This window comes from Triturus cristatus, chromosome 1_2 (genome assembly GCF_964204655.1).
Source record: "Triturus cristatus chromosome 1_2, aTriCri1.1, whole genome shotgun sequence".
NCBI lineage: Eukaryota > Metazoa > Chordata > Amphibia > Caudata > Salamandridae > Triturus > Triturus cristatus.
Genome location: NC_140580.1, coordinates 403,314,691 through 403,336,556, shown reverse-complemented (window position 1 = coordinate 403,336,556; position 21,866 = coordinate 403,314,691). Strand labels below are relative to the sequence as shown.

The 21,866-nt window shown below is 43.9% G+C and overlaps 1 protein-coding gene across 2 annotated transcripts in view; it reads right to left on the bottom strand.

Annotated features, from left to right (window-relative positions):
- The window catches only part of FAS (Fas cell surface death receptor), a 223,176-nt gene that overhangs the window by 181,072 nt on the left and 20,238 nt on the right, over positions 1-21,866 (bottom strand). The window contains exon 2 of one of the 2 annotated variants that reach the window (XM_085605713.1): positions 18,360-18,510. In XM_085605713.1, the coding sequence (XP_085461839.1) occupies positions 18,360-18,510 (151 nt within the window). The remainder of the gene's footprint in view (positions 1-18,359; positions 18,511-21,866) is intronic. The other variant, XM_085605721.1, reaches the window with a different exon arrangement.

Sequence of the window (21,866 nt, the reverse complement as noted above, 5' to 3'; positions counted from 1 at the left end):
TTAAAGAGGACTCCTCCTACGGCATGGAAAAGGTGCCGGAAGTGAAATCACCAAGAGAAACTTACTGAGTTCTGTCACTGAGAAAGGATGTCAGGAGGTTAAGAGTAGAATGTTTGATCCCAACCTCCCTTGACCAGTAGATCAGGACCTGATGGCTTACGATATCAAAGACTGCGGATAGGTCGAAAAGTACCACCACAGCCTTTCCCCATTGTCCAGAATTCTTCAGATCACTTCAGTTGCCATCAGCAGAGTGGATTCCGTGCTGTGTGATTTTCTGAAGCCAAACTGAGCTCCCCCTAGGATCGTGTTCCACTCCACGGAATTGGAGAGAGCTACATTCAAGTGCATCTCCAAACAAAATTTTTGATGCCAATGGGAGTCTGAAAATGGGGTGATAGTTCTTCTCTTCCGTTGAATCTAGGATGGATTTTTTTGATAACCGAAGAATTGATGCTCTCTTCCATTCAGGGAGAAAATGCTTGCTTCCATGATCTTATTTAACACTGTTGTAAGAGGGGGAGAAACAGTATATACCGTCTCATGAAAAATGTCCATGGGACTGGGGTCGACAGGGGTCCTGGACTTAATCTTTAACGTCAGCTGGACCACTTTTTCCGTTGTGATGGACGAAAAAGTGCTTAAATGAGGGATCTTTCCGTTATCACCCATGACACTAAATGCTTGGGGGTAGATCATTTACCTAACTTAAATGCATTATAAACAGTTTTAACTTTATTTTTGAAAATGTTGGTTAAATTGTCACAAAACTCCTGCGTAGGAGCTGCCGTGATTGTTTTGCTAGATGGGAGAGCAATTGTACTGTTTTAATTAAATCCTTTGCGGATTTGCTTGCAGATTTAATCTTGTCCAAAAAAAGGACTGTTTTTCCGGACTTTATTTTGGATTTATAGACCAATAAAAGCTTCCTATATTTCACTTTCTCATCTGGGGCATAGTTACTCTTCCATATTTTCTCTTGTCTTCTGCAGGCTCTACTAAACTCCTTGAGTTTAGGGGAGTAGCATCCTGCGGTGGGGCGGGCTCCATGGTTGTTAAATCATTTTGGGGGAGACAATTTATTAGCCCCATCCACAATCCAAGATGAAAAATTTGCTACTAATTTATTCACCTTCCCAGTCATTATAGGGGGTGAAGAATTCAAAATAGATGCTCACTCACTTTTATCCATTTTATTCGACTGTTCTAACTGCACCCCTAGAAGTTCAGTCCCGTTTAGGTGTTTAAGCTGGAATGGTGAATTTGATCATCAAATGATGTGACCATGTAACCAGAAGGATACTGTCAATTGCCAGGTTGGAAATATTAGAAAGGATGGCATCCAAAGAATGGCCTTCAGAATGAGTTGGGGTTCTTATTGATAAGTGAAGACTGACATTGGCCATATAATCAATTAATAGCCTTGCTTCTTTGTTATTTTTATCTTCTAGATGGAAAGTAAAATCTCAGAGAATAGTGTAGTTAACGTAGAGAATAGTATCGGTCGGCAAAGCAATATCCCATGGAGCCTGGAGTGGTCATAAATTTGGCAGTTGAAGGTGAGAGCTTCCACTTTCAAGATCGATAGGGGTTCAAATTTGATTTTGATGTCGCCTTTATAAATCAGTGCCAACCACCCCTGCCCGCTTTCCAACTCTATCTAGTCTATGGCATACATACCCTACCAGGAGAGCAGCCACAAAGTCAGGATCTGAAAATTCATCTGCCTATGTCTAAGTTAGAAAACTAATGTTGGAGCTGTGAGAATCTAAGTAGTCAAATATCTTAAGGTTATGCTTAATTACAGATCTGGTGTTCAGCAGGACACAATTTAGTTTTGAAGAAGGACTGCCATGAAGGCTGGGCAAACTGCTTTTTTATAAATATTGACGATGATTTAGCTCAAATTGGCTCTAGTGAGCAGGTGTACTGACAGTTAGCACAGATGAAATTGGTATCACTCAAATTGAAATTAAAAAGGCTGCAAGAAGTCCTCTTACCATTAGGCTTGTAGACTAGCAGCGACTCTCTTGAGTCTCTTAAAAGTTGACCAAGGGTGCAGGTGCAGGCCACCCACGGGCAGGCACAGACGGGCTTGCCTTTGGCACGCCAGCTGCGTGGACACGGTCTGGGCTCGTTTATCAAAGCCGGCATGGGGTGTGACCAGAAAAGTATCCAACGAGGAGAGCGTGAGTAAAAGCACTCTCCACAAGAATTTTGCATTCAATTAACTAATATATGGCGGTTGATAAATTTGTTAAACATTCAATAACTGCGTAATTAGCTAACCAGTAGTGTGATGTACTGAATCTACTACTGAAAACGATAATACACTTTATGTAACCTAGTTTACTTACAGAACTTCGGCAAATCTGGAAATAATTGACCTGGACACAGTGCAGACAAGTAATTTTGCTTGAAATAAGGATATATATTTTACAACTGGATCAATGTTAGAAGAAGTGGACAGCATTCTTATATCCCTGACAGTTGTTTTATAGTCATCTTGACTTGGCCTTTTACCTCTGTTATACAACCCCCTCACTGCCAACTTCGCTCACCACCATCACTCACATATTGACCCATTACTACTATCGATTCTGCACAGTCAGGAAAAGTGTGCCCACAAGCACAGTGTTGCCGCACACAGAGGAAAATAATTCGAGGAAACGTAGATTCTGACCCCTCTCCAAGTGGTGCCTAACCAGTCCTGGACCTTGCAAAGTGGTGCTAAAGATTCTCCTGCCAAAACCTGAAACTTGAGACGTAGAAAAGTTTTACACCACTAAGTGCCCTGAGAGCCGACAGAAGACTAGGACCTACCTGCTCGCCGATCAGCCAGAGGAGCATTGCTGTTCAGCCTGAATTTGCGGTAGCTCCTTTTACGTTCTTCTCCGCAACAGCAAATCCTGTTCAGTTGGACCTCTCTGAAGGGGTATTCAGCCTTTTGGAACCATCCTAAGCTACAGCCTGCAGCTTTGTCCCACTGGAAATTTTCAACTTCCAAAAAACGTGACAAAGTCCGAAGGTAGAAATCTTCAAGCAACTTCGTCCAGTTGTGCCCCGAAAAGACAATGCCTCCTCCTCGGACACTGCCAGCTACCTTGCCCCACTGACCTTTACCTTCTCAGGAACTTTTCTTCAAAAGGTAAGATGAGACCTCCCCTAATCCACCTTGTGTAGCCGACATACGCTCCATTGCATTCGGCCATAACTTTTGACTTTGGCCAGGTCTGACACGACTAGATATCCGTGGTTGGCACTTTGATCATGTAGGTGCTATTTTTCACTTTAAACTTTTAAAATTCATAACTCTAGTACTATTTATTGGATTTGATTCATTTTATTTACTAAAATGTACTCAATTTTTTAAAAAAAATCCTTGTATTTTCACTTTATTACTGCTTGTGTGCTGCATAAATACTTATCCACGTGTCTCAAATTTGAATTTTTAAATTTTTTTTATTTGAATTTAAAAAATGTATAGACCGCATAAAACCAAACGGCATTGAAGCATTGTCACCAAATAAGCCACCAGAAAGAAGGGGACAACCCTAGCGATATAACTGCAGACAAACAAGCCAGGGAGTCACCCAGGCAAACAAAAATTATAGAATTAACCAGGTTTTCACCTGCCTGTGGAAAGTTGCATAAGATTCCAGAATCCTAATCTTTTCTGCGAGAGAGTTCCACAACCTGGCAGTGCCCACGATGAAGGCTCGTTCCCCCACATTGGTTTCCAGAACTTAGGAACTATCACCTTCCTCTGTCCTGCCATTCTCAGAGTCTGCTAGGAGCATACCAATTAAATGCGGCCCTAAGAAAACATGAGCCCAGTTGATGAAGATCCTTATGCACCAGACACAGGGGCATAAAAGTCACTCACTTTCTCACCGTCAACCAAAGGAGAGTCCTCAAGCCCTCCCTAACTGAGATGCGTTTAGACAGCCCCAGTACTGAGCAGCAGCATTTTGGGTGACCTGAAGCTTATTTAGTGAATACTGATTGGCATTTAAATAGAGGGCATTACAGTAGTCAAGGCGAGATGTAATAAGCGCAATGACCGATGACACCCATAGCTCCTCTGGAAGAAAGGGGAGACTCTTCTTCAAGGTCTTAATGATCCAAAAACAAAAACTCACAATTATTTTGACCTGGGTGTTAAATGTCAAAGAGTTATCAAAGATCACCCCCAGATTTTCTGCTACATCCACCGGAACAGGAAGTGTGCCCCTGGTTTCCGGTCACCAACGGTCAGTGCAGATTGAATTTTCCACCCCACAAACCACAATCTCAGTCTTCTCCCCGTTCATTTTAAGCCAGTTCTCCCTCATCTAAGTACTGACTTTGGCCATACAGGACATTAACCTATCTGCCACCCTTTCCCGATCATCAGAGATGGAAATGATGATTTAGGTGTCATAAGCATATGTCACCTGGAAACTGAAGGAACGCACCAGTTTCAACAGGGGGGTGACATACAGGTTAAATAGGGAAGGACAAAGTGAAGAAACCCTGTGGGACTCCACAGGAAAGCTGAAAAGGCTTGGCCTTAAAATCCCCGCAGCTGACAGTAATAGTTCTCCTTACTAGAAATGACTCCAGCAGGCTTAAGACAGCATCCCTCAGATCAGCCTGCCACAGTCTTTGCACCAACAAAGAAGGCGATATGGAGTCTAAGACTTCGGACAGATCAAGCATAACCAAAATAACCGCACCTCCCTGGTTGACTTGCTGGCGAATCAAATAAGCCAATGCCAGTAGCGAAGATTCACTGCTGTGGCTCCTCCTAAACCCATTTTGGAAGGGTCGAGGAGTTCATGGTCGCTGAAAAACTGAGCCAACTCCTGGTTAATGTGCATCTCCAGGATTTTAGATGAGGCCGGCAGCAGGGATATGGGGCGGAGAGTTTTTTAAATCACCCGAATCTCCATTAGGCTTTATCTTGAGGGTTATGACAATATCCTCCTTCCAGCACTGAGGAAACACTCCTGACTCCAGGACCTGAGAATAAACTTTCTCCAAGACTTTAGCAATTAGCTCACAGGCCAACTGTAGTACACTGGGTGGACAGGGGTCACTTGATGATCCCAAAGTTATTTGCCCTACAAGGGTTTTGACTTTAGCCACCGGCAAGGGAGAAAATCTGACTAAGCAACTGTCAGTAGGCTGTCCATGGGTATCGCTTTCCACAAAAAGAGCAGGAGGCTCTTGAAATTCAGCAATGAACTTTATGCTCTTTTCCCTAAAGTACTCGGTCATCTCATCACAAAAATCTTGGGAATTCTCCAATGCTTGTTGTGTCGGGGGAGGGGGATGAGATTGCTAACCATCTTGAATAGTTCATTAGTAATGTTAATAGCAGACCTTATCTTCAGGGAAAAATAAGATTCGCCTCATAAATGGCGCTTTTTTATTTTCTGATTAATTCTTTATGTTTGTTCTTTCCTTCAAAATTAAGTGCCATTTTCCATCTCTGTTCCTGCCTACGACATTGCCTTTGGAAGTCTTTAAGTGCTTCTGAAAACCACAGGGCAGATGTTTTCCTCCTGCCAATGAGATTCGTTCTGACAGGAGCCACCTCCTCTATGGCTGACTATACCCAAATATTAAAATTCTCAGCTAACAATCCAGAGTCACTTAAAGCTCTTGCTTGGAATTTGGCTAGGGCTTCAACCAGATAACTTAAGCTAAGTTTGATGCATTTTGTGCCAAGCGACTAGCGGGGCATAGGTTAATTTAGTGACTTTTGTGGTTCACCCTTTCATGTATTTTGGTTGTTGCCTGAGAAGGTTCTTCAACCCACCTTGCCCCCCCACCCCAATCAAATACCTAATTTTCTACGCTGTTGCGCAGCGGTGAGATCTAGTATGTGTGCTTCTGTAGTGCTACAAAGTGACACACTTAAATCTAAGTTGCAGATTAATGTGGCGGTCCACTTCTACTTTTGTGTGTTGCAGATGTAGGGGAAGATTCTCAGTGTTCTGCCTAATGGCAATTACTCTGGTAATTGCAGCACAGGTGCTATCTAGAAAAGCCTATTGCAATAGCGTATATCTATGCTTGCCAACTGCCATCAGTCTTTTTAGCAACCTTTTGCATGTGCAGACTTTGCTGTCAGAGTGCCTCAGTAATTTGATCATGTCTCTGTGGCCCAAAGAGACATGCACTGGCTCACACTGGGGCACATGGTGGAAGTTAAACCTCTATGAATAGTTCCCAGGATCTATTTTGGAATAGAAAAACTGAATCTGTCTATGGTTCAGCAGTCTATTACTTCTGCTCATTTTATTCAGTCATAAAACCAGCGTGTTATGTGTGCTACAGGTGAAAGGGCTTCAGGTTGCTTTTTTGCCATCAGGCCACACATTTTTTGAACAATCTTCAGTTGAAACTTGGAAAAATGTATAACTGATTTGCTTGTAGATGGGCTTTAACACCAACGTTTTTGCTGATCTTTCTCCGCTGAGTTGCCCAGTGGTCTTCCCCAGTTTTCAAAGCCATAAATCCTCTTGGTGTTTGAAGCTTTAGAAATTAAATTAATAAATAATAAGTGTGTCCGGCAAGATTTTGAAGATTTGACTAAATACACAGGTCCAAAATTCAGTGATTACTGGACATTTTCACATGTGGAAATATGTCCCATGGGCCCCGCACCCTCGCCAACAACCATTAGTCGGCTCTGGATATGATACAAGCACAGGAGTAATTTGTAAGCACTCGCCAGGCTTTTAATGCACATGGAGGAATTAGCTGCCGTCTGCCAAAAGGCGCCCCAGTCCCCTTCTTTGATCTCAATGCCCAGGTCAGTTGCCCATTAAATAATATAGCCTGTCTTGGTCACATCTAAAGAGCGCTCCAGCACTCTGTGGAATCGGGAAATTTGTATTTTTTTTGTCACCACTGCTCAGAATATCTTCCAACAAGTGGGTCACTTGTGTACCACCCAAAAGGGTGGAGGGCTGACGAGCCCAATTAACCAACTGAGGATCTCTGTACAGATCAGCATGCTGTAATGACAAGTCAGTCGCACACTGAACTCTAGTCTTGGGTACCCTGTCAGCATACCGGTCCTGAAGAGTGAAGTCGACCACCCCCTTCACTTTCCCACTTGTGGAAATGCCCATCTAACATCCCAGGGCGGAAATCTGGATTACCAAGAACCGGTGTATGGGTAGACAGATAAAGTTGAACTGTAGCGTAAGGCCAGCTTATCGCCAGTGGTGTAGAGTAGATAAGGTGGAGGATCACAGTGTGTCAACAGAAGAAAGGCTGTGGAGCGGTAACCACAGTAAATGTTTAAGTGGGACCCAATTCGCAAGCTGTTCTAAGCAGACGCAGGTCAGCTGGTTTCGATCAAAATTCTGGCAATAGTCTGTTGCCATTAATGTCATGATTTGATAGAGGTTGTGACATAGAAGGAAAGTGGCAATGTTCGCTCACTGGCCTACCTCCCCTCAGTCCTCTACGCCTAGGAGAGAAATCCTAATTTACTGAAAACTCTCTCCAGTGATACCCCCACCAAATGTACAGCAGCAGGAATGCCATGTTCAGACAGGAATCTTGATTGCCTCCAGTTAAAGCATAGTTGGAAGTATCTAATGGCATGCAGCTTCCAATTTATGCCCTAAAAAGCAATAAGTAGCTTGGCAGAGCAACCAAAAGTAATAAGAACCTAGCAGCAAACACATGGCGAAGAAAGAAAACTCTCAGACTAACAATATTTCACCAACGAAGGCAATGAATGGCCCCCAAGAGGAAAGGAGGGAACACAACCAGAAGCTGCTCCCACAGAAACCACCTTCTAATACTGAGAAACATTGTTCCGACAGCTGAAGGTGAAAACAAGGAGGTAGAATCCGCTCCAAATCAGAACACCCAGCCTCTCTCTCGTAGAGGAGAGAAAAAATATGAAGGACACAGCTTAAGAAAAGCTCCACAGCGCAAAAGTAAATGTATGTAAAGGGTCCAAGCCTCCAGCCAAGAGTGAAGCCGTCATGCTGTATCCAATATTCGGCCTCAGGGAGGGGTCAGTGAACACTCCAGATGCTGCTCCATTAAGGCTATATAAAGCACGAGACTGACAACACTCCCTTTCCCTTCAAGGGAAGAATGGATGCAAGCACTCAAGACGGAGTAAAAGAAGGTCACACACAGATACCCTGAAAGGCTAGGCGCAGTAATAGACCTCCACCCCCAAACGGGCAGAGACTAATCTCTACAAGCACCTCAGTGAGCCCTGCCACACCACCTACCTCTGACCCATAACATCTAATGGCCCTCCTGGACCCCATACAAGTCCACTAAAAACAAACCATCCAAATCCTTCAGCTGACAACTTTGAGTCGGTGTTAATCACACGCTATCACATAAGTGCCCACCAAGACTTACTTAATAGGGGAAACATCCTAGGTCTACTCAAACATGTCCCACCCCACGCCTGTTTGCACACTGAAGATCTTGCCTGGGTTAAGTTCCAAAGACTCACTGAAAAACGCCCACAGCAAGTCAACCATTGAAGGAATGTGCCAACAAACCTAATGGGACATAATGCTAGAGGAAGCGACTCTATCCGCTGAGTGTGGGGGGAGGATATAAATGTTAAGAAAAATCAACCTGTGAAATACCCTCTTGTTCTTCTGACTCTGAACCCAAAGCATGGGCCAACACCAACACTATACTAAGAGGTACAAACAGCATCCAACCAATCCATGACCATCAGCCAGGATGTGGCAAAGATAAATCTCTTATTGTATCTTGTGTCAATGAGCAAAGGGTAGTGCACTTCTAGGCAGTAATAAATTATTGTGGATGATTGGCTCGCTCATTAACAACTCAAACACATCGATCCTAAGACGCAAAATGAAAATAAGTCAGACGCAAACAGTCTTAATCCCTATTTAACAATATTCTCATGGAATGTGGCTGGTCTAACAAATACTAAGGAAGGAGAATCAGTAATACATTATTTGAACACAAGGACATTCTTTGCTTCCATGAGACTTGGGCCACAGGACCGACGTTGCTTCTAGGATTTTGTGATTTTTTTACACCAGCCATTAAATATAATATCTTTGGTTGTCCATTAAGCGTTCTCTCAGTTTACATGAAGCACGACCCCAAACTAGATGTAGAAGCAATCAAAAACAATCTTCCCTCACTTCAAGCCCTGCTCATCAGGGGCTTAAGGCGCAACTAAAAACCACTCTCACTGCTGCTTCTAAATTGCTACCTCAATGCAGGGCAGAATCAAAAAAGGCAGGCTCTAGAAGAACTGTGTGAGGAGATTGAAAACCTCTCAACCCACTACCAAACTCATAAAACCATCTTATTGGGCAACTTTAACACCCAGGGCTTAGGCCATTTGACCGCCTCCAACTACACAATGACAAGAGGTGCTTTACTCAGGAGCCTCATCAGAACCCATAAGTTAGTTTCTGCCCAAAACCTCAGGAAGCAAGCAAGCCGCCCCCTCACCTTTCTCCCATCATTTTGGGATGTTATGGGAAATGTGTAATCATGGAGCAACCGCAGACAACAGTAGAAAGCATCACATAGCTATAAGTGGTGAAAGAACCGAGCAGGCCAAAAACTCGTACTGATGAGAGAGAGGTGAAGTGTTGACTTGAAAGTACAATGCATGACCTACAAAGTTGTAGTTAAAGGAAAACTCCTGTTTGACAAGTTTGAGGGAATGTATGGCCTTAGCACACAGGCACGTATTTGGTTGTCCTAGTTAAAGAAGAATGCAAATTAAGTTGATTGCATATTAGGGGCAAGAGATTGATTTAGCCAAGTACACACTGAATCCGATAAGAGGTCTTAGGAGCACAATGATAATGCACACACACAACTAAATATGCCATCACCACAAATAAGCACGCATTCAAAACTATAAGAATACTTAGTTTGTTAAGCATTGTTAGAACTGCAATAAAGGATCTGTAGTGAACTAGGTAAAAGTTTAGGGTCAGATGGTCGCAGGTGGCATGATGTTTTTTCCATAACTGATTTATATCTATGTAGTGATTCACTGTTTGATGTTTTGTAATAAAGTATTGTCTGACTATATAAAAAACAATGACTGGGAAGCAGCGGATTGAGACCAGCTGTTAACTTGTGTGGACTCGACACTCTCCCTGTCGCGATAGTAAACAGCTGAGAATTACATTGCCAAGAGAAGTCTGTCTTTTCTTTATTCATAAGTTACCCTGAAACAGAGACGTATAGACCATCGATTAAATCTCCGTAAGCGACATACTGATCCCAAGGCTCAGTTCCTTTGAAGTTTATGACCAGGTGGAAAGTGACCACAGACCCCTGTGATTGTCCCTGGAGCTTGGGTCCAAGCAATCTGCCCAGTTACTCCTTCTGGGCAAAACAAACAGGTGAAGAACTTCATGAAGACCTGCCCAGTATCAAGTGCAAAGGCAATTCCCTTCAAAAGGGTGGATGAATGAATTGTTAAAAAAAGGCAGAAGTTGCTGCACTGAAAGCTCAATCCTTATTCCAAAACTGGGGCAGGATTATTGGGGATCGGCAAAATACCCTTGGCAATGGACCCGACGCAGCCCCTATAATAACGTAAACCTACTGACCAACCGTTCAGCAAAAAAAAAAAAAAAGAAAAGGAACTAGCTGTCAGCAACAGTAATGTTCGAAAAGCCCTGGAGGCCCATAAACAAACAAAAACACAAATTTCAGCACAAGCGATCAGGACATATAGAGTGCTCCATAGACAGAATGTATGGCAGCTTAAACTAAAAATAGCTGAGGAAGAATGGATTAAGATCTTCACACCGCTTCAAGCGAGAAATCAATCCCGCTTTTGGGAGCACTAAAATAAACTAAACAACTTCTCTTAGACCGAGGAAAAGGGATAACTTATGCAAAAAACCTGTACACTGATGAGCAAGCAAGCGACCAAAACTTCAACCTGGCCAAAACCATCCCTGATCCACAAACAAGCCAAATAACTTAATTACAAAAGCTGTCATTTTAACAGTAATAGGGAAAATGAGGAATGATGGAGCACACTGCCCCAATGGCCTCCTTGCAGCAATATTTAAGACAATGCGACCCTTTTTGGCACGGCTACTGGTCCCGCTTTACAATTTCTTATTTTCCACAGCCATGACCTCTAACTCATGGAGGGGTTCCATCCTCTTTCCAATACGCAAAAAGCAGACCACTCAAACTTTGCTAACTATCGGCTCATCACACTATTAGCCCTGGAAGCGAAGGCTTACGCACAAATTCTTTTAGAGGAACTAAAGACCTGAGTGGAAGAGAACAACATTATCCCCTTCTTTCAATCAGGGTTCAGAGCTGCCACGACTACTGCTGATAACATTACAGTGCTTACCTATCTGACTTGTCAGGCGACGAGGAAAAAACAGCCCAGCTGTTCTGCTGTTTCAACTATTACAGCACCGCTTTCACCAGGGTGGACAGTGGGACACTGACGAAGAAACTGCTGGCATGGGGACCCACCCTTGCTTTTAAAGGCAATAATAGCTCTATATCGGGGGACCTGGCTTGGTAAAAAAACTGGCCCATACACATTTACCACCAAAGTTCTAACTAACAGCGGCCTCATACGGGTGTGTGCTGACCCTTCTGCTGACCAACCTGTCCCAAAAGGCTTGTTTCCGGTCCAGGGAATTCATGGCTTGGCAGTTCGGGCTCGACTGTTCCCATGAGGCACAGGGTCACACTGATTTGCATATGGTCATGTCTGAACTGTGGTGGCGGAGTGAGCTAAAGAATGATGATGGATTGAACCCAGATCAGTTGAATGGGAGTGAGTGCTTGTAATGTTCAACACTCCGTCCTTCATCCCCTTTGGTTTTGCTTTGTTTGCCCTAAGTTGGCAGGGTATGCCCAGACGTGGGTCCCTTGCTCACTTTGCCACTGGATTCAAGCTAGCCTGGCTGATGACGGCTGATTAGCCAGAAACCGGTCCCAGGATGCTTGTTTCCGGTCCAGAGAAGACATGGCTTGGCAGTTCAGGCTGGACTGTTCCCATGAGGCACAGGGTCAGACTGATTTGCATATGGTCATGTCTAAACTGGAGGGTGGAGTAAGCTAAGGAATGATGATGGATTAAACCCGGATCAGTTGACTGGGGGTGAGTGCTTGCATTTTTCAACACTCCGTCCATCATCCCCTTTGGTTTTGCTTTGTTCGCCCTAAGTTGGCAGGGTATGCCAAGACGTGGGTCCCTTGCTCACTTTGCCATTGGATTCAAGCTAGCCTGGCTGATGACGGCTGATTAGCCAGAAACCGGTCCCAGGAAGACATGGCTTGGCAGTTCGCGCTGGACTGTTCCCAAGAGGCACAGGGTCAGACTGATTTGCATATGGCCATGTCTGAACTGGGGTGGCGGAGTGAGCTAAAGGATGATGATGGATTAAACCCAGATCAGTTGTCTGGGGGTGAGTGCTTACATTGTTCAACACTCTGTCCATCATCCCCTTTGGTTTTGCCTTTTGCTCTCCAACCTTTATACAGCTGTTCTGAGAAATCCTCTAGAAGGCGCTAATCTAATTACACCTAGGTTAGGAACATCAAGACTCCCCATCCTGCAGTACGTAGATGACATAGTGGTCATGGACCACACTAATTCAGGCTTACAGATAGCACTCCATATGTATAATGGTGACAATGAACTCCAAGTGAACCAAGGGAAAGCAAAACTCATAATTTTTGGTAAGTACCAGCCCAAAAAACAAGCTCCCTCGTGGCTTGGGGAGATGCAAATCACCAGAGAAACAAAATATAATTATCTAGGAGAAGAGGCCAAGCCAACACATTTAAAGCATCTAACGTTAAAGGGAGCAGGCGTAGTCCACGGAATGAGCCACCTATATAGCAGTCTAATGAGCCCCTCAACTGAACCCGTCTTAAAAGTGCCAAACTGATTCCTCCACTAAGCTACGACAACCAAGCCTTCCCTGGTGTGTTGCCCCCACTGCTGGACTCCATCCTAAGTGCTGCATATAAGAAAATCCAGCACATACCTTGGTACGTGCAGAGGACAAGGCTTAGACTACAGTTAGGCCTTGTGAGCCAAGATCTGGAGTGCCAAGGTGCACTTCTGAAATACTAGATCAGGATTTTGCAGGCATCAGAGAACCCCCTCAAGGCTCGGTTCTAAGCAGAATTTGAAGTGGCCAGCAATCCGCGACACGATTACTTTGCACAAGAAATTAAAAACCTGCAAATTGTAGCTTGAAATCTCCACCATTCCATTCTCAGCCTGAAAAAAGATAATGGATGCACTGGTAAGAAACATCTTTCTAAAGCAGGACTTGTGCAGTGTACATAGTTCCACGGCTACAGAAGCTCTCGGCCACTCCTATTTAGCTGGGAAAGCAAAATGTTATACATGTATCTTCTCGCCCTACCAATTATGGACTTCAATTCCTCCTGGGAAAAAGAAGGTGAGGGAAGATCATGCAGGTTGTGCAACTATCACAACTAAGCCTGGCTCCATCTGCTGTGTTGTTGTCCCAAACTAGACCAAGATCATCTACGCCTGTTGGTTCCTTTACTACTGGCTCATGGGACCCACCTGCAAAGTGACTACAGACGTGTGCTTTTACCCAACCTCCCCCTGTGACCCTAGCAAGGTTTGAGAAATTTACCAACGTCATACGTTTTGCACTCAATGTCTTGAAGAGCAAGCCCTAAAAGTCAGAATACCACCCGAGGTCTTTAAGCATTATTTGCACGCCAACTGCACATACATTAACCAACTTGTAAAGTCCTTTCTTCGATGAATTCCTTCTCATTATGACAACTTCTCATGAACTATCAAATATGAGCACATTTTATTCCAGGTTGTCTGAAAAGCCATCTTAAAGCATGCAGCCGCTTTGCCCCACACTCCCCTTCCCCCCACTACCCCCTCCCTCCACCCAGTTTATATTGTATCACTAATCCCTTACTCTTATCTTGGTAAACTGCACAGGTAAGCACTAGCACTTGTTGAAACTCAAGCGGTTTAGGAGCCCCACATTGTCATTAAGCACAGTGTACACAATGTCGTCTCATCCAACAACACAGGCTCGTATGAACGTATGTTGATACTGTATGAAATGCTGTTTTTATCCTTTTCGCTACTTTCTAATAAAAACATTGTTTGCGTTTTCTGATTTTACCAATATTTTCTTTCTGATAAATTTGCCAGTGCCTATTTGCTTGAACACCATGGCCTGTACGTTTTATCCTGCAACGATTTCAAGTAACTGAACGTGAATAAAATACATTCACAAATATTCAGTCCCAGTTGGGCCATGGGAATCCTACACGTCCAAGGAGCTGATTACCCATGATTTGCATATAGTCTTTTATTTGGGAGAGGTCTGCACCAACAGAATCCTAGCAATGCACTGCAGACATTATGGGGCACAAGGGAGCAGTGACACAAATGTATCCTACATTGTTCTTTGCCATCACAACTTTGTACTGGTACGTTTTCATGAAAAAATATCCTGAGTTTGGATTAAAGAAACTGCCTACAAAAGCAATAATGGCTTACTAGGTTAGGGGATTCATTGACAAAAACAGTAGTGTTAGGAAACACAGCTATGGAGGAGGGACGGCCACTATCCCTACGACCTACAGCATGGGCGCTTTTCCTGCTGCTGTTGGTGAAGGTTCCATGGCTGCTTTATATATCAATGTATGGGAAGCAGCAGTGTCTTAGCAGCTCAGTTTTCATAAGCGGGCAGCCACAGATAACCTGGCTATGGAGGAACCTCGCTCACGCACCCTCACCTCGCAGTGGAAGATATCAAAATGGTATTGAAAACCCCCAAGCCATAGAAAGTTAAAGTCGCAAGTTTGGGAGAAAGGCGCCAAATCTATTTTATTTTACAGTGTAGAGGTGTGGAGACAAGGACAGTGTTACGACACTCCAATTGGACTGGATACTCTGAAGCTCTGAGCTCAGGGTGAGAGTGACACATGAAAGCTAGTAGAGAGAGGCGTGTTGGAACTGGAACCAGCCTCATGTAGGGAATTGACACAGCTCTTCCCAAGTTGTGCACACTGACCTGTCCTGGGTTTGGACACTGGATGAAGGAACAATGGTCCTAGGGACCAAAGGCTAGCGGCACTTAATGACAATTTCCAAAAAGCTGTTGAAAATTGCACGTGACTTTTGGTTAATGTGCTCAGATTTTTCAAATTGACCAATGTAGGGGCATATTATCAAGCACGGTGTTAAAATTATCGCCGCTTTAGCGGCAGGAAACTGCCGCTAAAGCGGCGATAATGGGCTTGATAATATGCCGCAGAGAATTTCAATAGAAGCCCATGTTGACACCAGAACATGGGCTTCTATGGGAATTCTCTGCGGCATATTATCAAGCCCATTATCCCTGTTTCTTGATAATATACCCCAGTGTTCCTTAAAGAAACCAGTGATGCTTTAAAAGAAAGTTTCCCATTTGAGAAAACAACAGGGAGAGCAGGGGTTCTCTGCTTACTCTGCCTAAGGCTGCCACACTTTTCATGAGGCTGCCAAGGAGACCCCTCTCTTTTTGCGAACCAGTTATCACTGTTTTCTTTGGAGTAGTCGATAACAGGCCAATGCTTTCCATCCAGAATTGCAACCACAAACCGTTGACACATACCAAACTGAATCACAATTTGGAAGCAGCACGTCTTTCAAAGACCTTGCAAAATGCGAATCAGTATGGGTTTTGTACATCGCAAAAAGGAACTCTGTGGTTGAATAGTCAGATATTTGCACATTGCAGGGTTTCCAATAGCAAAATCCGTTAGCAAATTTTGCCCAATGTGCCTGTGGATGCTTTGCACCCATATCCATTGATGTGCCTTGCTGTGTGCATTGAAAGCCTAGTATTTGCCACTAGGTGCTCTACGAAGACAGCCATTGGTGAGGTTCATAAGGGCAACATAAAAGGTGAGAAAAGTGATTTGTTGAACAATGAGTCCCCTACCTGGAGAGGTGAGAGCAGATGTTCTGCGGGACCTGTCGGACTGCTGCTTTCACATGAAGAGTCCCTTTTTGTGGTGTCAAACCCAAGAACTGCTGACCATCATCCACAACACTGATAACATAGCACTCTATTCACAAAGGGCCTCTGCACTCGTAGTGGAGGTCCCGCATTCATGGCGGAGTCTCCACACTCAGGGCAGATTCTCCGCAATGAGAATTTTCAGTATGATGATTCCGCCCGAGTGTGGAGACCCCCCACAAGTGCGGAGGCCCTTTGTGAATCAGGTTCACAGTGTTACTGGTGGAGAAGTCACTGGAAGATATGCAGGCTCAGCTAATAAGAAGAACATTCAAGATGTGGTCCAACAAGTGGACGAAGTGGTATTGGAACTCTCTGTCCAAGAAGAGATCAGGACATCTTTGAGAGTTCAAAACCTTCACCATCGTGCCTATTGAGCAGATTGAATCAAACATCGTAACGCTTGAGGATCTGCAAAGAGCTTGGAACCTGGCTATCTTGGGGTTCTAACCAGTTCAAGAGATGAGGAACTAAAGAAGGTGGTGCAATGATTCTTGGAATCTGAGGGGCTTAGAAAAGGATCTCTGGGTGCTGCTGGAGCACACAGGGTGGAGAAACTCCCTATGTGATATCTTGTATTAAGTCGGTAGAGTGAAAGGACTCTTCCAGTAGAACTGACGAAAACCTAGGAAAATACTTAAGTGCTGAATGAAACTATTAGTAGAAAATATTCCAATAGGTAGGAACAGTCACATTTTTCTCTAGAGTACTGCTAAGAGAATCAGCAGAAAGGATAAGACTTTCAATTAATATGCTAAGAATTGGAAAATGCGGCTTCCTAGTAATCTGTTTAGTATCCTACATGCTTGAAGGTGGACCATGCAGAGAACGCCCTAATATCTGCTAAGGCAGATGCTGTCCATACGTATCTGGAAGGAATATGGAGTAGCAAAGTTGCAAGAGGGATTATTTTTATTCTTGAGGTTTCGAGGCTTCCTGGCCCATTCGCCTCACCGCAAGTACTTCCTGATTACGGAGCTCCCATACAACATGAGGATATGCTCCCCGCACGCAGACATTAAGTTGCTATAGTCTCCTGCTATGTATCGAAATTGTGACTATCCTTCACTCCTGCAATGCTTCCCTCTCAAATGCCTCCATCTCCCCCCACCCTCGCCCCCTTCCGGATGGACTAGGACTACTGGATCGCTCCAGGTTGATTGGAGACATTTTTATAGTCGTATGGTTTTTAACACAAATGTTACTTACTATTAGCCCAACGAAGGTTACTGCTTTATTCTGTCAAGTGTCGAGGCTAGGTGCATTGTTGAAATATTTTACTTATACGTTTTGGTTTAATAAAACATATTTCTAATTTAGAAAAACAATGTCAAGTAGATTTATGCAGCTGGGTGTCCGGTGTTAAAAAGCTTTTATGCATGTCAGAAAAACAAACAACATTAAAATCTTAAACCTGATGGGGCCTATGAACAAGAAAAAGCTATACAAAATTATATTTTATGTTGAGAAATGGGCAAAGATTGTGCCATAGTTCCAGTGGTTGGCACCTAAAGCTAGGTACTGGAAATTCGGCCTGAGAACGACTCCATAACTGGCTGCGAGCTGAGAAAGGATGGACAAAATGTGATCAAGATGGAGCGGAAGGCACTGAATATGATCGGACAGAGTCTATAGATTAGATTTATATGATGGAGCCACTGTGGGCAATGCAAATGTTCGACATGTTTGCAGAAGAGCTGTCGTTTCGGTGTGCGTTATTTATTTATTGTATGACTGTTCAAAGGTCCTAGACTAGGTGCTATTGCTGTAAACGGTCAGTCATGCAGATTACATAAGGTGGTTTTGTGAACCTCATCTTTTGCTAGGAATTTATTATCATGATCATTAAATTTAAATGTGCCAGAATTCCGATGGAAAACATCAAAAACCGCATGTAGGTTCCAAGTTACCTGAGCCACAGGCTTGTGAAAATATATCTTTAAGATTTGTAAAACAGGACCTGCACCAGTCGTTGCTTTTTTATCTATATTTAGCAATGGAGAAGGAAAGAGCACATATCAAATTTTAAGAGAGAATCCTCATACAGTTTCCTCCACCCACTGCTTTTTGTTTGTCGCCCCACTTTCCTGTCAGTTTATACTCCATCCAACCACCCCATGCCTGCCTCCCTGTCTAATCATGTTCCCTATGACCTATCTAGTCTCGTCGACCATAACCTTTACAATTCTTCAGTTGTATACATAAGGTTCACTAATATGCTAAACTAAGTGAATGTAATGATATTAACTTTTAAATTATAAGCCCTTTCTATTAAAGAATAGTTAAATTAGTAGCCTAAATACATACCTGTTGCGCACAGTTTACAGCAGAAGACATCTGCATAATACTCCCCGTCGGGACACACAGTCTGCCTTTTCACAACTTTTTTTGTTCCAACTGGTGTTCGCCAAAGGAATTCTTGATTTACATGAGGTGCTTCTATAAGAAGCAGAAAAGGCTGAAAAATATGTATAATTCGATAAGTACATTTTAAGACGGTGCTCTTGTAATCATTGATATTACAAGGACTTGCATAGAATGCAAACACATTCAAAATAAATCTCTCAAATACATTGTAAAAGTGTACATTCCTGTATGACACGCCTGAACATTACTACATTAAGATATCGTACATAGCTTTTTAGGTCTTGCCTAGCGACGCAGCGCATGCGCTGCTCGCCTTGGCGAGTTCTATTGTCGTCGACTTGGTTGCCGAAGGGGGACAGGAAATGTGCACGCGTAGAAAGTACATGAGCTGAGCACACGTACGGCGACGTTAGCACAACTCGGAGGACAGTAGATGTGCACGCATACGGCTTGCGACTCGTTATCACAACTCCTGCCTGCTCGCGATGCTTCCTTCCTCTCCGCTTTACTTTGTACCCACCCCTTTCCAGTTGTTCCTGTTCTCCTTCCTCCGCTTTAGTTTGCACCCAACCCCTCCCGTTGTTCTGTTCGCCTTCCTCCGCTTTAGTTTGTACCCAGCTCCCTCCCGTTGTTCATGTTTTCCTTCCTCAAGCTGTCTGCCAGCCTCACTGGACTGTTCGAGGGAGGACGCAATTGCGTTGCACATTTGCGGCAGCCATATGCTGATTGCTCCACGTTCCCATGTTCTCTGGTAGTTTATACCCTCTGTCTGGAGTGGGCGTGCGCTAGGTATCAGTGGTGTATTACTGGGTTTAGCGCCCATACGCGAAGCTCTCAGTGCCGAATCCTCTCCATTCTTGGTCGGTGTCTCTTGCGTCTTCCTTCCATTTCCGCTAGTGCTATATGACGATGAAGCCGCCCTCACAGCAGGCCCCTGCCGGAAACCAGTAATGCTTGGAGCAGGGATACTCTCGCCCGGGAGCCCCAACGGTGCGTTGAGCCCAGGACTGTGGCAAGACCGTCCTGGAGGTGGTGGCAGGTAAGTGCTAATTTGAGGTGTGAAGAGAGCGGCATCATGTGGTGTGGCAGATGAGTGACATCAAAGCTCCATGCTGTTCGCAGTCTTCTTGTTATAAATATCATATGTATGAAGAGGACTCTGCAAAGATTTCACCCGTGGTTGTTGTTTACTTTCCCCAAAAATCTGACACGTAGTACTTTCAGAGAGGGAGAAAACGGGGTTGCATCTGACAGGGGCTATGTGTTGATTCCTTATATACTTAAACATCTTTTAAAAGCAAATAACAAAAGGGAATTAATTAAATGCACTTAGGACAATGCTGAAAAACCTTTTCTTCAATGCTGTCATATCAGTAGGTTTTATAAAGCCTGGCTGTATATGCAAATAAAAATGTCTCGCTGATGACATTGTCTAGGTGAAGATTGAATCGTATTGTAAGTGCATTCATATAGTGCTTCCCTACTCCCGACAAGAAATTAAGGCGCTTCATTAGAACATTTTGCCTCCATAGCGTGAAGCGTATTTTTGAAGGTGGCATTATAAGTCCATTTTGAGTTATGATTAGCTGTGTATGTTCTTCGCTGCACAGCCCGGGATGGTGTATCTTCATGTGCTTGCCTCCAGGCCGCCCTGGTTGTAAACGTGGCTAGTAAATGTCAGCACACAGAAAGGAACTACAGGGAACTGCAAGAGCTGCACAGAGAGCTCTTTACAATCCTGACCTTTCCTTGCAATCCGTTTGGAAAGTCAGAGCCAGCCTCGATCCAGCAGATCGCAGCTTTTGCCTCCGTGACCTACGCGCCCACCTTTCTCATCTTCAGCAAGATTAAGATTCTGGGGCCGGAGGCTGAGCCGGCCTTCAGATTCCTTACAGATAACCGACTCAAAACACCTTCTTCCGGCAAATATCGTACATGTATCTGAATCATGCTTGCACCAACACTTGTGTTTTTGAAAGAGAAAAATGCTGGTTTATTCACATTTTTACTTCTAAGAATTAATTTGGAAAACAATTGTACGCAAAGGCTTATTTTAATGTTTTCTTACACAGTTTGTCTGAACATATGTGCTGGGAGTACAGTGAGCCATCATGTCAGCTGTAGTACATACGCACCCGTTTAAGGACCTCATTTAAAGTTTGGTGATATAGATGCCAGATGGCTGCAGTGGCATTATATGGCTGAAACATGGCGCCAGATTCATCAAGCAAGAGGCCACGATGGAACTGCTGTCACTTTCGTGAGGCCTTCGGGTTGACTTCTAATTTTTGGATCTCTTTCCGCCTTGCAGCATTTTCTTCCACAATCTCCAGCACATTAAAAATAAGAATTTGCAATGCATAAGGCGCGCATTCCGAGAGTTTAAACTATTAGTATTGTAAATGGCAATGCTTTTTATTTATCTGTTATAAAAACCAACACATAAATAAAAGGCCTTGTCATTTACAATGCCAATAGCTCAAACTCTCGCAAATGTGAGACCTATTGCATTGCAAATGCTTGTTGATATTAACTTTGAAACAACAAAAATTGTAACTGGCCATTTAGGCAACGGCAAATCCTCCATCTACCTAGCCTGCCTTCCACCTTTGTCCAAAATAGCCCATTGCAGGTGATTTGTACTGGTTGAGTCTAGCGTCGCCAGCTGCTAGAGATCTTCCAAGCCCTCTGCTGCCTTAGAGTAAGTACAGCACCCCAGATATATTGGTGTGGGGAGATACATGACAGAAGCTAAGTGAAATCTCCAGACATACCATTTTGCTCCCATTCTGCTAGGGATCAGGAAGATTGAGAGAACACCATCTGTATATTATTAACTTCTGCTAGAAGTGGTTCGTAGTAGCAAGGAAGGCATGTTTTGGCTATTCACTTTGAGGTCATGACCACACGACCTTTTAGAACTTAGTAAAACATCCACTCCTCCCCTCACTCCAAGTCCTAGAGCAAACATCAGTAACATAGTTATTGCTTAACTTGTCTTTCCTGTTACATGCAGCTACTCAATTTCAGTAGCAATTGCCAATGTAGAATGCTATCCTGAAATCGGACAAAGTGGGGCCATATTAGACAAATTGTACTTGGTAGCGCAACAGGCAATTTTGCATACTTTTTGCATCCCGGGCCATTTTTGTTCTAAAGATGGAGTTGCAAATGCTTGTACGACCACTTCTGTAATCTGGATGGCACTGAAGCAATAGGTGAACTGGCATAATAAAGAAAGTGTGTTCGCTGTGCAGAGAGGCGCTCTGCATTTACACCTGGGCAATATTACAGTCACAGAGCCCAGAATCCTGTCGTAAGCGCACTGACTGCTCCTTAGATGGAGGTAGACTGAGTCTCACTGACCTGCCAGGCATCCTCCCCTGTAAGCGGGTGCAGTCACATACTGCTCCTCACTGTGGAATGGCATGTGGTCACATTCAGGCC